The 15,064-nt window shown below is 41.8% G+C and overlaps 1 protein-coding gene across 1 annotated transcript in view; it reads left to right on the top strand.

Annotated features, from left to right (window-relative positions):
- DIDO1 (death inducer-obliterator 1) overlaps nt 1–15,064 on the top strand; it is a 50,763-nt gene that overhangs the window by 23,092 nt on the left and 12,607 nt on the right. Inside the window, exons 8-12 of the mRNA XM_031047019.2 lie at nt 11,863–12,331; nt 13,058–13,217; nt 13,923–14,039; nt 14,255–14,362; nt 14,816–14,951. Of these exons, the coding sequence (XP_030902879.2) occupies nt 11,863–12,331; nt 13,058–13,217; nt 13,923–14,039; nt 14,255–14,362; nt 14,816–14,951 (990 nt within the window). The remainder of the gene's footprint in view (nt 1–11,862; nt 12,332–13,057; nt 13,218–13,922; nt 14,040–14,254; nt 14,363–14,815; nt 14,952–15,064) is intronic.

Below are 15,064 nucleotides of genomic sequence, written 5' to 3'. Positions count from 1 at the left end.
ACGTGCTTTTTTTTAAGCTTATTCTAGAGGAACTGTAGCTATTTTAGCAGAAACAGTACTATTTAAAACATGACTAAAAGCAGGTGAGGAAAACGAAACTATAAGGGCTGATTTTACACGTCAAATTCTTATGACACTTTTATCTCAGTATAATTACAAGTGTCCATATAACCATATCACTTAAAATGTCCTTCTTGCTTTCGTCTGTTTTTGTAGGAGACAGGAATATACAGGTTTTGAGGTAGAGTTCAGTTGTGTTTAAAGGGGGTTGCTCTTCAGTTTCACCACACTGGAGGTTTTACAGATTTAACCAGTTCCAGTAGAAAGTTAGTTTGCTGTGTAGCTACATTGTTTAATTGGTTCAAAACCATGGTAGACTTAAGTTGTGACTAGAAAACCACCTAGTATGTGCAATGAAGAGCTCTCATATCAAGTGCAAGGAAGAACTTCAGCTTGCTGATACAAGGTAAGTTGTACTAATACGGGGACTCTGTGCCATTACTGAATTCCCAGGTAAATTGGTTTTGTCTTTATGAAGAAAACTGTCCTGCTTTTTGATGGATGGGTTTGAGCTGTTATCTTCCTGAGAAGCTGCCATTGCATCGTCTTTAGGAGTATTCTACAAGACTGTATTTATTTAACAACTCTAAATGCTGCTCAAAGCAGAGAGGTTATGGTGTTACAGAAATTCGTGAGAGTCATCTCGCTTCACAAAACATCTAATCTATTTTAGACACTAATCTTAGAACAAAGTGACTCACTGCTTAGAAATGTGCATTTCTGTACATCACTTATGAAAGAAGTGTAAAGTGACTGGTTCAAACATCTGCATGTCTAATGTGTGGACTTAAGGGGCCACCTAGAGGAGGCTAAGGATGGGATTCTTCCATACACAATATTGCAAATACCTCCCATGTTCTCCCAGTAGCTTCAAGCTTAAGTCCTGCAGATCCTGATTTGTGACTTAGGAATTGAGGAAACTTGACACAATTAGTAGAACTCATCTCTCTGATGCTTTTTCCACTGGTTGTCATCTTTCAGACATGGATTTGCTTTATACATTTACTCTGGACTTGTCAGATACAAGACTTTGTTGTTGTTGCATATGACAGTAGTTGTACTGAGTATTAGCAAGAAGAAAACAAGCCATTATGACAGATATACTGGGTGATAGGGGCATATAGTATATTTGCATCTAAACCTTGACACCAGGCCCCCTTCCCCAGCCTGTTGTGGGGAATGAGTTAGGGCTATACCTGGAAGTGACTTTGTACACCAAAATCTAGAGGCTGTTTAATGCCACTTGATGTTTACAGTGAAAATAATCCTATTTCTTTAACTGGAGTGGAAAATACTTTTAACTTAGAGAATATTAAGTAGAATAGTGAACATTAAGTACAAGTACTTCTGAAGTTGCAGGCAGTATTTGAGCTACACTTACAAGAGGAAATCAGGTGTTAAATTCCCTGTCAGAAGTGTCACTTCTAAGTTCATTAGGAAAATGGGTATTAATTCAATATGCAGTGCTCAATTATTACATTGAATTTCAAAAGTCGTCCTAGCTTCCAGATTGATGCATATGTATATGGGTTGTTGAGATTTAGGATTCAAGTTGTGATAGAAATGCTGAATTTGTGATGTGAGCTGGTGTTACCATATTTGGGTCATATCAAAGGAGATGTAAAATTCATAACAAAGCAAAACAGACTTCAGTTTATCTAGTAAGATCGTGTGGGTGTTGTGGGGAAGCACCATCCAAAATGATTCATGAACGTTTCAGCTTTATTAGCAGACAAACATTGTATGGTAATAGGAAGCCTGATTTTTAATTATACTGAAGGAGGACAGACTTCAAGCAACATAATATAAGCCTGTTTTTTCCAGAAGGAAGTGCAGAAGCAGTTTGCATCACTGCCTGTTTGATTCTGCTGGATAAAGTTTTGCACTATTTAATATCACATACTGTATTTGTAACAGGATTCGTCCATTGTAGTCATTGCCCTGTAAAAAGAGGGTAAAGGAACACTTCAGACATGAAGTTTGCTGATGTAAATATCTGTCAGCAGTATCAGTGTCTGAAGCACCTGACCTCAGACTTTGCGTTCGGTAGAGAAACACTTGGAAGGGACGTTCTTCTGTATCTGTCAAATGGAAGCCAGCAGCAAATGTATCAGCAGTTTTAAAATAGAAAACTATTCCAAAAGGAGGGAAGATAGGCATTTGCAGGATCCCCATTTTTAGACTACAGATAAGTATGCTAAGTAATGGTCAGTGCTTCATGAAGCCTTTGAAGTTCAACTGACTTGTTAGACATAGAAGAAATACACAAACTGATAATTTACTCAGGTGCTAAAGCTCCTGAAGCATCTTAACTGCATCTGTTGGTACCAGTAAGTGCACAGGAGAGTGAAGAGGGTCTCTAGATAAAAACCAACCAGTAAATGCATTGGGTTTGTAGTACAGCTTCTGAGTAAAAAGCATTTCTTTGTCACACGAAAAGCTTCTGTTAACTGTAGTCAGCTACATAGTTTGAGTTATCTATTATAACATCTTACTTGGTCCTACTCCGTACGATCGTTTTGGGTACCTAATCCTGTTTCCCAGTAGCGAATTACAGCGAGACAATGCTGCCACCTCCTGGAAGTGAGAGCCTAGGTTTGAGGAGCCCTGCCTCTGGTGATACAAGTTTCCTTTTATTATCCCCTTTCAGTCATCTTCATTTCTTCTGCAGCTAAACATACCTGCTCCCAAGAGCTATTCATAAAGTGAATAGTGTTTGCTTGATCCCAGATACAGAGGGCATTTGGACTGCTTTTTTCCTGCACACCTCTAACAGAATGTGGAGACTTCATAAAGGGAATAATGATACTGCGAGCCCATCATCAGAAAATGTGATGTGCATATCAAAATGCTAGGATTATAGCATACGTAATATAGGTATAATAATAGTACGAAGACAGGAAAGAAGAAAACATAGATCACTATAAAGAGGGCAGGTGGGAAATGTAGCACACTCAAGACAGAAGAGTTAGGAGGGAAAATTTATGCAGGAAGCAATAAATACCTTGTTTGCACACAGGCTGGTGCAGATTTAAGTGCAGTGTATGTGCATATACTGCTGTTGGTGTAGCTTAACTATTAAAAAGTATTCTATTTTAAACTGAGGAGCTGTTCTGAAATCATGAGTATGTTTGTCTGCAAGGACTGATTGTACTTAAACTCAATGCTATTGTTTTGGTATGAGTGCTTCCCTGTAGGAAAACTAGCAGGTGCCAAGCCATGCTGTTATACCTCAATTACGCCTGGTATCTGAATTAACTCCTTGAAAGTTAAGTTGTCTTTGCTCAATGCTAGATGCTGCAACATAAACCCATACTAAGAGACAGTAAGTATTGAGGAGTATCAGGGGAAGGAAAAGAATTACTTTATGTTCCTGGCCATTTTCTGAGCTACATGGCTGCTGTATATGCAGGTTTAGCTGTAATGCTTTGTAACTAGAGGATTTTTGTGGAAGGCTGCTGACAGACCAGATAATGATCCACCTCAGATGAGTCTGCCAGAACTTCCAAGGAATCCATGCTGGAGATCTTCTGGCTTTGGAAAGACCATAGTACGGGAGTGACGGGTGTACCACAGCTCTGGTGCTCAGCTTGCATCATGAGAGCAAGTAGGGGCTGTGCTGGCACAGGGGCTGGCACAGTATCAAACCCTGGCTGTGGAGTGAGGCTCCAGCAGCCACCACTGCCCCGCCAGCATCCCCTGGGAGCCAGCCAGTTAAAAGGAGCAGTGGGAGCCTTGGGGAGTGATGGTCATCTCCAGCCTGTGAACTCCTGGAGCTCCCCTTCTCTGCTCTGCAAGGTATGTCACATCTGCCCTGTGGTGGGCAGCGGCATGAAGATCTCTGCTGTGTCTCTTAAGTTAGGAAGGATGGTCCCTGCTGCTGGCATGGGGCCTGGTTTTTGCCTCTAGCACCCCCAGGGCCTTGGACAACAGAAAGCCAGCTCTCTTGCCTTAATGGGTGCTTGGCTTCAGTGTTAAGGAACCACTGCTGAGGGGAAGGGCTGGGGGGTAGAAACCTGGTACAACTTACGGATGCACTATAAATATTAGGGTGGTTTATCGCTTGTCATCAACACTGAAAGTGATGAAAGTTTGATTAAAAGAACCTCACCACCCTCTATTGCTGTTTTGCTTTCTTTTACTAATCTTTAGTTCTTTGAACTTGCTCACTTGACTATAGCCAGTGAAAAACTTTCTCTGCTAGTCCCAAACAAAAGGGATTTTTTTAAGGTGACTTTGGAGTCAAGTTCTATAGCTGCTCTTGGTGCTGATGGTTCGCTGTGTCTGAGCTGTACTGAATTGGAACCTGAAGATGGCCTGGCCCTGCAAGGAGTGATGATACCATCCATGAACAGTCTGGAAAATAAGGAGCCCTCTTTTGTTTTGCAGCAGATAGTGCCCCCGTCTCACTCCAAAGTGGTGTAGTTGTGAAGATGCAGATCAGATAAGTCACAGTCATTTCCTATAGATCAAACAGCTTTGCATATCTAAGCTGCAGATCTGCATGAGCATAGCTACAGCTTGGCTTGAATGCAGACAAATCACCACTGTAAAAAGGTCCTTGTTTTGGAGTTTCCCAAACGGATTAGCTTTAAAGACTGATTTACTTTCTTGTGTGTCTGAATGTAAAGGCTTGGCACACAGGCAGCTTCATTACCACCTTCTCATTGTAGTGCGGATGAGCACTGATAAGAGGCTTTAGAGAAAAGCAGCAGGGGCAGGAGGCACACCTGAAACACCAGGTAATAAAGTCTGGTGTTGAGAGAAGCAGACACGTGGTTGTTTAGGGAGATAACGGTGAAAACTAACACCAGAATAGCGCGACACTCGTGAATTACTGAGGACTAACGAATGCTAAGGTGTCTTTGAGGGATATGACAAAAAATGTGGCAGAGTTTGAAGAGAGCAGCCCACGGGAGCAAAACGGTTGCAAACTACACCTCACCTCCACAGCCCTGGGCACTGAGCACTCAGTGCCACAAGAGGGTGCTTCAGTGGCACCTGACGGGATCAGGACTGACTCTCCGACTGTGTCTGAGGCTGAGATGTCAGGCATGCATCCCATGAGTGACTGAAAGGCTGCTCTTGAGGAACGGCTCCTAACGGGTAAGTAACCCCCCGTTGTGGAGTGCTTTATAGCTGACCTGTAAAGCACCAGCTCACCCCTGTGTTCTGCTCAGTGTTTTAACTTAGGTAATGCATCCAAAGGTTTCACTTCAGAAGAAGTCGTGGATTAAAGTTCAGTGTCGGCCGTTGCATTGGGGTGGAGGGGTTGGAGTAAACTCTGCTCTGTTGTGATTGTTTGTATCACAAGTGGTGCAGAAGGAGACTGTACTGCAGATGCATCGGACAATCCATGTAGGACATAGGCAGTGGGAAGCTATAGGAACACCACTGGTTTTAACTGAAAAAATCTTGCCCATCCTAGCAGTTTCACAAAGGGAAAAATGCAGTTCTTGGATATTGGTAAATAGGGACAAGATACTTCATCTTCCCTGAGCCAAGAGCCTGTCCTCATGCACTATGATACGTGCCAACACAGACTGCCCTCTCCTGCCATCCGACTGGACAGCTGTGGCATGCTGGAGCGACGGCACGGGGAGATGGATGGGGCAGGCACCAGCACCTTGAGCACCAACGGGTGCAGGACTTCACAGTGCCACTGCACAGGCCTGTTGAGAGACAGACTGCTGGCTGGAGTTTGGGGGAATTCCTAAATGGGTCATTGTTCTGGCTGTTGTTTCCCACCTGCATTCCTGTTGCATGTTTGAGCTATTGTAGAGGCCAGTGCTAGTGCCTGTCTTTAGAGACTGGCTCTTCTCAAAACACACAATTCCTCTTTAGCCTTTACATGGGCTGTTGGAGGATTTCTGCTAATGGGTGGGTTTGCTTTTATAACAACTGCAAAGCTGCACTAGTGGGAATTTTCCTTCTAATTTGACTTTTATTACTATTTAAGACACAAAAACCCTTTTAAAGTGTAGTGAATGATCCACTTTGAGGCAGATCATGGGCAGCTGTACCCTCCTTCGGTTTTATTGTGGAATTTTACAGGATTTTGTATTTTTTAACAGAAAAATGTTAACTTCCAGCTTTCTCATTGTTGGTGCCACACAAACTTGTGTGCTGTGCATGAGTTTGAAACTTAGTTGTAGTTTTGGTTCAGTTTTAATTTGGGATGCTTGGTTTTGGTGGGTTTGGGGTTTTATTTGTGTTGTTTTTCCCCTAAAACACTCTATTTTAGTGACAGAAGAGCGTGAACAGTGGCTGCAGGACCTGCACATGCTGCTTCAGCAGCCCCATGCTGAAGACTCACCGGAGTGCAAGGCAGCATCTTCTAAAGCATGGGGCTGCCAACATCCTGCTCCCTTGGGCCCCACTTGGCTGGTTCTGCTCAAGCTGGACGAGATGATGCAGCTGTCAGCCTGCACTGCTTGCATGATGCAGTGAGGAGTTCTGTCCAGGGGAGGGGGGGGAATATCAGTGTAGATGGAGGAGAACACAGGGAATTGTTAAGACAATATTTAGACTGAGCTGAGCTCTTAGGCAGAAGCTGTTCCCTGTGAGGGTGCTGAGGCGCTGGCACAGGGTGCCCAGAGAAGCTGTGGCTGCCCCATCCCTGGCAGTGCTCAAGGCCAGGTTGGACACAGGGCTTGGAGCAGCTGCTCCAGTGGAAGGGGTCCCTGCCCGTGGCAGGGGTTGGAGTTAGAGGAGCTTTAAGGTCCCTTCCAATACAAACCAGCCTGGGATTATAGAACAGCAGAGGCAGTAATTCTGGATATGAGTAGCTTAATGCTAGATTTCTGATTCTATAGCGAGACTTCTCATAGTCAGTACTGTCCCAATCAGCCTTCATGGCTGCAAGATGTTTTTCACAAGTATCTTAGCGTTGTGCAGTATTATCTGTGCTGCCTTTTGCTGTTAGAAAAGAGATTTTAAAGGAAGAAAACCTGAGCCTTACAGGCTCGTTACAGAACAGGCTCCTCAGGTGCAGCTGCCTGTAGTTCTTTATGCATCGTTTAAAACTTGTAGCATCAGCTCCAGCAAGAAGTGAAGGCTCTTTAAAGAACTGTGATTTGAGTAACCTGAAAGGTACACAAAAGGAACGGCAAATTTCTTCAGTATTTAATAATTGGAAGAAGTAGGTAGTATCTCCAGCAAAATAACGTGTCACAAATGAGGTAACTTAAATAGAAACTAGAGGAGGTGGTGGTGCGTTTTTGAGGTGGCTTTTCCAAAGCAATTCCAAAGGAAGATTGGGTGAGGAGAGAAGGGGGAAGAACCAGAATAGGTTAGAATGCTTTACAACAATACTTGTAGGAGATCAGAGGACCAACGTTTCCTTTGAGTAATTTCTGTTCTGGGGGTGTAAAGCAACCTCCTGGTGTAGGAGAGGGATTATGGTGAGTGAATCCCGTGGATCCTTCACACAGCATTGCTTCACTGGAAATCACTCTTAAATCGAGCTTCAACAGCCACCTTATAGTGCTGAAACATCACTGTTGAGGTGTACAGAAGTGAAATACATGTAACCATCAGGCTTTCAACAGGCTCATCTGTAACACGGCAGATAATGTGGCAGTTGTATCATCTGCCTCTTACAGCAGTTTCGTTCTTAGCTGTGTATTGTAATATTTGGCTTAGCTTCATAGGGAATGTCCTTGGGGGGGTTCTGTATCTCTTGACATCTAGTGGGAGAGATTATAGTTAAGTCTGTAGTGAAGGTACCATAGTAACACTGTTTCTTAAGCCTTGCAAGGAATGCACTTTTCTTTCCCTGCCAGAGGATTTGGTGAGCTGCTTCATTAGCTCCACCAGAACCTCTCAGTCTTTTAGCTCTTGCCTCTTCAGTCGGCAGGAATCCTGCTGCTCACAGGCCAGAATGGGGAAAATAGGAATTCATGTTTTAAGCAATGTTTCTAACATCAAGCCAAGGAGGTACACTTGTGTGTTCTAAAGTGGAGAATGGAAGAGCCACTGGATGCCTCACGCTGGCATTAATCTGTCTGCGTTGAAAGTCCTTGTTGAGCCTTGGATAGGCTGATGTGCAGTAGTCATCTTTCCTTTTGTTTTCGATTTATTGAGGACCATTTATTGTAGGTATGCTGATGAAAAGGACTGGAACCACCACTGTATCAAATACAGTGGTCAGTCAGTATGTGTGCTAGGCATTGACTGCGTCTTCAAGTTGTTTGTGGACTCCAAGGCCAAGCAATTTGAAACCCGGTGTCTGAGAGAGAATACCTGCTTCATTTTATATCCCACCAGTTTGCTGAGCTGTGGTTCCTGTTCAGAAGTTAAATTCCACATCCAATGCCATACTGTCCTCTGAGAAGAGTCCATGTTAACTCTTCCAAACATACACTTCCATGCTTCCATAGCTATCAGAAGAAAAGGTGAGCTTTGGGCTGTGCTTATGTCGCGCTAAGTGAATGGAATAGTAGTGAATGGAAGAGTGACCTGCCAGTGGAAGAGGCAGTCCTGCTCCTTCTTCACGTTCAGCTGGGAGCTCCTGTGCATTGGATCTCAACCCGTATAACAACCCAGTGAGTTGGTTCAGCTGAATTACGTGGCAGCACATTAATGTTGCTAAACCCCAAAACTTCGTAGGAGAAAAACTCTGGTTCCTCATAATCAAAATAGGATAAGAAGTTTTTTGGGTTAGGTTCATCTGCAGCCTTCACAGGTTATTTGCATAAGTAGGGATTAAGTAGTCTTGATTCTTTGCCAAAGTGGGCCCACTCTTTTGATAGTGTCCTTCAAACAGCAGCGTGTCCTCCAAACCTGAACGTAGTTGGCAGGTGTTGGGAAGCGCTTAATGTCCTACACATGACTGAACTAGTCCATACAAAACCTGTACCAGCGATTCCTGTAATCAAGTACTGCTTGGTAGACAGTTTTAATTGGTATAAAGGAGTGTTGTCATTTGAAACTGTTACACTTTCATGAAGCTTATCAAATGCCTGCATATTTTCTGTTGGCAAAAGCAGCATGGAATTGCATCCCTTCCTTTGGGAACCTTTCTAAACAGCCACGATGTCAACTTGCAGAATAAAGGATGCTTCTGCATCTTTGGACGCTTGCTGATTCTGCTGCCCTGGGAACTTCGATCTACCTTTGTATTAGTACCTTGTATCTGTTTATTTTACAAGTACTTCTTACTGTGATATTGGTGTTTGTGGCATAGCTTTGTGATGTGGATATAGTGGATATTGACCCAAAGCATCCAGATTGTGCTGTTTTTAGTTTTATCAGTGTAGTTTGTAATGAATTTGAACTGACCATTAAAAAATAGCACATAGAAGATGAAACAGAGATTTAGGATTTCACATTTTGTGCTTGTGTAAACCAAAAGAACCAAGGCACAGAGGCCTGGATTTTGCTGTCATCATTCTGAAACCCGAGCCGTGCTGTCCTGCCTTTTCCTGATGAGTCACAGGAATGTGCTCCTGTCCAACCTGCCTGGAAAGGTGCAGTGCTGCAAGGAACATGCAATAAACCAGGGAAAAGAGGGTGGGAGTAAAGTAATTCCTGCAGCGTTCTCACTGCACACATATTGGATATTTGCCTCCTCTCCATTCAAGACTATTAAAATAGAATCATAGGAATAGTTCCTAATCCCCCATGGGATTGCCAAAGCCTTCCCAACAACTAAAATGGTGTTGGTGTGGCACAGGAGAGTGGGAGCACAAGGAGAGACAATGTGGGTTGCACAGAAGGTCTCTCTAGCTGGGTCTCTACAGTGACCAAGATGGGTCTCTTGGGGAATCCATAGGAATAGTGTGAGAGTGATAATTTGAATCTACTTTAAAGTGTAGATCTTATGTGGAGGTTTATATAGAGCCAGTTTATAAATCTTCACATCCTTTGATTTAATGTGTTATGGAGACTGTTTCCATTTTACACTTCAAGTACTTGCATCTCACTCAGAAATTCTCAAGGCTTCTACTTGTAAAAATGCTTCTAGAAAAGAAAATCAGGATAAATATATAGTGGTTATGGGTCCTGTGGCTGCTTCTCCTTGTGTCCCTGCAGAAGTCCAGCGCACACCCTTGTACTTAGCTATACAAAAGTTCATCTTCACTGCAGGTTTTGGTGTTTGTGGTGAAGCCACCAGCAGCAAGAGCCCATTTAAAGAAACTGGGGTGACGAGTGTTGTTCTGCTGGAAACATGCAAGTATTTGGGCATGGAGGAAGGTTCCAAGCCCTTTCCTCCTGAAATGAATATCCCATTATAACTCTTGAGCATTCCAAGTCTTCCCCAATTTGAGGGGTGTTTCCATTGGAACCTTGCGCTCTGTGGGGCTGCATGAACCAGACTTCATAGGAGTGCTTCCTCCCCTCCCAGTCCATCTTGGAACAGAGATTGGACAACACAGACCCAGCCCAGTAATTTCTGCTCTTGTTATAGCAGATCTGGAAGATGAAAAGGGACCATTTGGTCCTTGGTAAAGTTACTGGTAGTTAAATTCCTGGACCTTTCCCAGGAAGTGTCCTGTGTTTTGTAACTCGGGCTCTGGGGCTATTTCATCAACAAACCCTCACTAGTTAAAACCATCAGATTGACCTGTTTACTGGTCAGTGGTTATCGATGGATTTGTGAGAGGAATGGCTTTCTGGGGGAGAAAACTTGGCTTTTCCAATTGGAACAGTTGTATTTCAGGAGTTTGCTTTTGGTAGTTTCCTCAGAACCCTTCATCGTTTGAACTGTCAGGGTAAATGTGTTGGTGTTCTCCTGTTGTAACATTGGTGTGTTGTAAATTATGTTTCCTTTGCTCTGTGTGTGATAGTTTTGGCTATTTTTGCTCTGTTGACTTGTTCCTGTCAGTGCCACAAGGTGGACAGATGAAAAGAGACTTGAAGAAATGCTTACTTGTCAAGTCCTGGGCAAGTGTAACTTCAGCACGTGTGAAAACTGGAGTCTTTACTTATACTTCAATATCTTTTTGTCTCTAATGTGTATCAACTATTCTGTTAACATATAAACAGAAAATCAGGATGTTGTGAATGGAGTGATTTGAATGAATGGTGGGAATTAGATCACCACAGCCTGAGCAGCAATAGCAATGTTTGATTACTCTATAGATGTAGAACTTAGATAAGAACTGAATAGGAAGATCTAACAGTGGTTTATGGCAATGTCATTAATGTGATGTGGATATTAACGACCAATTAGATTATATGTGCACATATTCTAAGTAACTTCTGTGTTTTCTTGCTTATTCAAATAAGAAATATGGGTGAAAGGGTTTCTTAAACTTCAGCCATACTAAACTTAAGGTAATATTAATGCAGTTTCAGATTCATGGACTCTGCTCTTTAACGAAGTGGTTCTATGAGGCACCTTAAGGAATTTTCTGTTCAATTGTGGGTTGTATTGTGCCTTTTTCTTAAATGCGTGGAAGTTTGGGGTGTTCTGGAAGCTTCCCCATAAAACCCCCTCAGGAATCTTTGAAGGTGGTGCCTTATTTTCCTTTCAGTGTTCTTGCATAGGTTATAAAGAAAAAATGAACTTGTAGAGCCAAAGTGGAACTCTCTTAAATTCTTCATTTGGCCTCAGAGATGCAGTATCTGAGGGATCAAAGGCAAACTTCTTCAAAAGAAACTGTATGAATCTCTGCATGGGTTTTGAAAGTACTTTTAAAATGCCAGTGAAAGTAAATCGCTTGAATTGCCTACTTGACAGTTAAGCTCTGGAGATGTTATTTCACAGACTTCTTTATAGATTGGTACCTGCTCTTCATGAATAGGAGGTTATGAAGTTAAGCCTTTACTACTGTATTATCTTCTTTGTTCTAACAGCTCACAGGGAAGAGAAAAGGAATGAAGATAGAGCAGAGGCTGCACTGACATCGAAGAAAGCTGTTGCATCTATAATGGAGAAACAGGCGTCTTCTCTCTCTAGAAGTCTTCCTTCAAAGAAGTCCTCCTCCTTCTCTAACCCATCAGTAGCTAAACAACCACTTAAACCTTCTGCTGCGGGTTTCAAAGGTGTCATTCCCAAGAAGCCTTGGCTTCCAGCAGGCAGTGTTTCCCCAGCAGGCAGTGTTCCTTCAAAGCATTCATCTCTTTCTCATGGCTCTTCAGTTTCCAAAAAGCCAGCTACGTCTTCCAGTTTGGGTGGAGGACTCAAAAAGCCTTCACAGTCTTCCATTCCTACTGCATCTGGAAGCAGTCAAGGAAAGGCATCACCCGGCCCTATCCAGTCACAACCCAACTCTCAGATTCGGCAAAATATTCGACGATCCCTAAAAGAAATTTTATGGAAGAGGTGGGAATTCAAAGCGCTTATTTTATGTAGGAATCTACAACTAGAAGTAAATGTTTAGCCTGAAGAGTTTTGCTTGCATCTTGATAAGGGGGATTGAGGGATTGAATTTATACTGCAAACTACTGCAAGTGTCATTGGTATTTCAGGTGTACATTAATAATGATCTTTATTCAATAAATGTGAAAAAGCCTTTAGGAATAACAAAAGGATCCTCACTAATCCATTTATAGTGAGGCATTTACAGTTGAATTAAATTACAGCATAGAGACATTTTATAATGCAGGTGCTCTGAAGCTTTAAAATCAGGTGGTGGTAGTGTTGGGGATTTAGAGGATATAGGGAACATAGTACAGGAAGCATCACAATGAAAGGTTAGATGCTTACTGAAGTAGAGATTCCCTCCCAGCATAAAAATCCCCAGCAACAAACCCAGGTCAGGGGACAACTCTATCCCTTAGGAAAGGAACAAACAAAAAGCAAACATTCCCACAAGGATTATTAAAGCTAATGTCAGCTGTTGAGGCATATTACAGAGCACTGCACTCTGGTGGTGTCTCTGAAGTGGAAATGCTGTTCATAGTGGAGAATCTAGGACTAAAACTCAAGCACTTGAACCTCACTGAGGGAGGATAAGCCTAGGTTAACTGCGTAAAGTTAGCTTTTAATAATGCTACCTGAAGGTTCATGCCTAACATAAATGCACGTACCCTTTTCTGTTTTTAACAGAGTCAATGATAGCGATGATCTGGTCATGACAGAGAGTGAAGTAGGAAAAGTAGCACTCAATATTGAAAAGGAAATGTTTAACTTGTTCCAAGTTACGGACAACAGATACAAGAGTAAATACCGCAGCATCATGTTCAATCTCAAGGACCCCAAAAACCAGGTTTGGAATTTCCTTAAACAGTAAATATATATATTGAAATAGACTTTGGTTTTTAGTATTTCAAACTCAACATTGCCTTGAACATTTAGAGTTTCAAGGCAGAGTTTTACGAATTACACTATAAAAGATTATTATAGGGCCATTCAAATAGTAGAACAAACTGGTTTAGCCAAGTAGAAGTTCAAAGTCTACATCAGTTGGTCGTGTGTATTTATTAAGTGGGGGCATTTGGTGTGAAATACTTATTACAGAATGGCTTTCTTTAAATACAGGCTATATTAGTTTATATCACACAAGAGGTGTGACATTCTCTACTGTCTGTTAGATACAGCCCATACACACAATCATCTTTATGCTTTAAAAGAAAAAAGCTGATGCTGGCACAGGTGAAAATATTCTCTAGAGAACACTTGGAATTTATTATGTGTTTTAATTTCTACAATGGATATGAAACAAGAAGTGGCAGATTCTGACACTCTTCAGTTACATTGGTTGTTATTGGTAATGAGGAAAATTCGTACTTTGTGTATATTTTATTCTTATGTTCTGGTTACTCACCTTTCCAAATTTGCTTATAAATAGCCAGTATCTGTAATAGTGAATTGAGAACCTGGAACAGCTTTTGCCTGTTAAGCACTGCAAATCTTGTTAGTGACCTTACGCAGGTTTTCTTCAGCATAGGAACAAAGTCTGTTCTGTTTTCAGGGACTCTTTCATCGTGTCCTTCGTGAGGAAATCTCACTGTCCAAACTGGTGAGAATGAAACCAGAGGAACTTTTATCTAAAGAGCTGTCTGTGTGGAAAGAGAAACCAACTAAACCAGTAAGTAACAGAATGTTCCCTTATATGCAAATTGAAGAGTCATTTCACTAACCCATACCACCCGTATTATGTTAATGCATCATTTTCTCCCTAATGAAATACTAATAACATTCAGTTTTAATACACTTTTTCTCTACCACCAGGTAATGGATAACAAAGTACAAAATAAAAGTCTTAAAATTATAAAATAACAAACTGGTTTTATTTTTTTTCAGGCTCCAGAGTCAAGAAGCAAATCTCATGAAGTCAAGAAAACAGCTGTGAAACGGGAACATGTGCCACCTGTAAATATGGAAGATTCTCCACCAGTGTCTGATTCTGATGTAAGTATTGGCTGTTGCTTCAGCATGAAGACATTGAGGGAGATCAATCAGGGCCTCCAGTCTCTCTTCAGAAGTGCAGATTGTTTCAGTTGAGCTGTGAGGGTATTATTGCCTAGTAGATGTGCCATGAGCATGGTTCCTTTTAGTTTGAAGGAGTACAGCACCCAAATGATAGGCATATTTGGATGCACTTCTAAAATGCTGTGGTTTTTTCAGCCCTGCTGTCAACTTGCAGAGCAGTCCTTTATTTCTGAATATTAGCTATATACTTCAGAACATGTGGAGTGAAATGAAGACAAATATTACTTGAGAGCTCTAACACAATATGCTTTAACTATGACCTTTAATCTTTCTTTTAAAAGAACTGAAGTTAGTTAATGGTTTCCAAAGTATTGTTTCCATAGTAAGAATTAATGATTGACTGGAATATCTTTTGTGTCTATTCACTTTTAGGAGCAGCAAGAGTCAACTCGAACTGCATCAAATTCAAACAGTGCTGCTTCTCTAGATGTGTTTAGCAGTATGCTGAAGGATACAACGAGTCAACATCGAGCTCATCTTTTTGACCTGAACTGCAAAATCTGTACAGGTACCTGCAGTGCTGGCTTTGTGTGAAGTAAAAGAATGGTTATGTTAAGAGTAGTGTGTTTGTTTTTCTCTAAGCTATTTCATTGTTAAATAGTAATCAAAAGCTTTTGAAAT

Source organism: Melopsittacus undulatus, chromosome 10, assembly GCF_012275295.1.
Source record: "Melopsittacus undulatus isolate bMelUnd1 chromosome 10, bMelUnd1.mat.Z, whole genome shotgun sequence".
Taxonomy (NCBI): domain Eukaryota; kingdom Metazoa; phylum Chordata; class Aves; order Psittaciformes; family Psittaculidae; genus Melopsittacus; species Melopsittacus undulatus.
The sequence above is the reverse complement of the archived record's forward strand: the minus strand, read 5'-3'. Positions and strand labels throughout refer to the sequence as shown.